Genomic DNA, 2,334 nt, shown 5'->3' on the forward strand with positions numbered 1-2,334 from the left:
CAGACAACACTTCAAAAATAAGTTAACTGAAGTCAGTGTGTCTGATTTAAATATCAAAGTAAATATATATGTTTTGGAATCTCGATGTACAATATAAACACAAGATGGTGAGAGCTTTGGCATTGGTTGTAGTAACATTGACATTTCATATTGTTATGAACAGGTCTTCTGTGAAATGTTCCAAGAGTCACTCTCTTTCTATTCTTCACAAATACTATTATCCTGGTGACTTTACCATTGGTGGCATTCTTTCCCAGATTTACATATTTTCCAATCTATTAAACTTTGAAGAAGATCCTTCTGCTGAAGTATTTGATTTCACCAAGTAAGGTAGACCATGTTTTTCTATTGGTTTGTAATTACATTATATTCTTAGTGAGCTAGTCTAACTAACACTAAAATTATTTCTCTGAATTCTTAGGAGACTTATTTGCAATACTTTCTTCCCAAGAAACTCTTCGCTTTTCCTTTCCACAGCTATTACGTTTATGATATCAAACTGGGGGTTTTCATGAAGACATCAATACATATAGGCTATTGGTGGTGATCATATATGTTAATCATCTCCTATTTTATATAGCTGTTATGTCATGCAAAAAGATTGCATTGAACAGCAACAATGGAGCATATGTCTTTAGATTTTGTATGTTTTTGGGAAGAGACTCTACTGACTAGAGTGAGCTTTTCTTTCAGTGATACCATCATGGAAATGCATAACAAAGTTTGTTCAGAATATTTTAGGAATAATTAGAATGAATGTTTCTAAAAGTATTTTATCATCAAGGACAAGAATTGTCTCCAAGGAAAAATATTGTTCTCATTTCATAATATTTTAGTTGATGCTTTAGCTATTAATACAATTGTGCCTGCTTATAACCTACAGTTTTTTTGGCAAGATGCCTCAGAATATTTGTTATCAAGCCAGGATAATGGTTTGAATATAAATGTGCTCCAACTATTTAAGAGAACATTTTTATTGCTCCTTCCCTTCTGCTTCAGAATAATACATGTTTCCCTATGCTGGAATTCACTTCTTTGGCATTATATAAATGTCGTTTGATTTTTAAAAGTGTTCATATAAAAATGCTACAAACAAAGCATCTTAGACAGTTGTCTACAGAATTACTGCATTAAAGATTGTACTAAACTCATCCCCAATGAAAGTTTCATCTTTCCAGTGATTCTCATCCAAGTTCTTTACTGTCAATTTTTTGTCCTCCTGGAAAACCATAGCACAGAATGATCTCTTAGCTCTCCTAGCCATGGAGCTAGAGATAAAGCAACAATTCAACAATACAGTAGGTATATGATATTTCCCCACAGCCTAGGTGTTCACAGGATAATAAAAATATACCTTCATGCCAGAAAATTACCTATCCAATATGACTTGTCCAACAGATGGTAGAGGTCCCTCTTTGGTGAGATTTAATGTATTGCCACTTCAAACATTTTCAGGAAAGTTTAACAATATAGCTTTTGCAGAGCAAACTTGTCTTTGTGACTGAAGGAACCTGATAACATGCCCCACATGTTTCTTCAATGTCCTTTCTATAGCAAACTTCGTAACTACAGTAACCAACAAAAGTTCCATATGTTCTGAGGATGATCTTATTTTCTGGGTAGAACCTTAACTTCACCAAACAATAACCTTGCTAAATTTCTTAAAGTAGTGGGGGTTTTTTTCTTCAAGAAAGCATCAGGCTTTTGGGTTTATAGCTACAGAAAAAAAAATAATGTTATATTTTGACACACATGACTGATCACACTACACACTTCCTCAACAATTATTCAAGACATTTGGCAACATCCATGCAATTGTAAATGTTTAGAATTGATTTGGATACTAACCAGACCATTTTTTCCCCACAAAGTGATAGGGCTGAGATTTAAACATTTAGAAATTCAATCAATCAATCAGAATAGAGCTGGAAGGGACCTTGTAGGTCTTCTAGTCCAACCCTCTGCTCAACCAGGAGACCCTATGCCATTTTAGACAAGTGGCTGTCCAGTCTCTTCTCAAAAACCTCCAGTAATGAAGTACCTACAACTTCTGATGGCAAGCGTTCCACTGGTTAATTGTCATTATCAATATGTACTTATGGAATTCCAATTCATAATGAGTTGTCTTTTCTTTCTGCCTTGTGGCACAGAAGTACAATCTAACAAATACAAATTCATGTATTTTATTCATGTCTTTTTTTTTTTTATTGAAAATTTTTAAAAGTTTTACAATATATCTCCCCCCCTCCCTCAACCCACCCTTCCCCACCCCCCTCCCTTCCCCCCGACTTCCCAGAGCTACACACAGGGTTTACAATACAATAATTATATTCT

The 2,334-nt window shown here is 34.5% G+C and overlaps 1 protein-coding gene across 1 annotated transcript in view; it reads left to right on the forward strand.

Moving 5' to 3' along the window:
• The first annotated feature begins 104 nt into the window (after positions 1–104).
• The window catches only part of LOC107289521 (vomeronasal type-2 receptor 26-like), a 13,325-nt gene continuing 11,095 nt past the window's right edge, over positions 105–2,334 (forward strand). The window contains exon 1 of the mRNA XM_029284557.1: positions 105–325. Coding sequence (XP_029140390.1) covers positions 105–325 — 221 coding nt within the window. The remainder of the gene's footprint in view (positions 326–2,334) is intronic.

Source organism: Protobothrops mucrosquamatus, unplaced genomic scaffold (assembly GCF_001527695.2).
Source record: "Protobothrops mucrosquamatus isolate PMUCROS unplaced genomic scaffold, P.Mucros_1.0 scaffold711, whole genome shotgun sequence".
In the NCBI taxonomy this organism is placed as follows: domain Eukaryota; kingdom Metazoa; phylum Chordata; class Lepidosauria; order Squamata; family Viperidae; genus Protobothrops; species Protobothrops mucrosquamatus.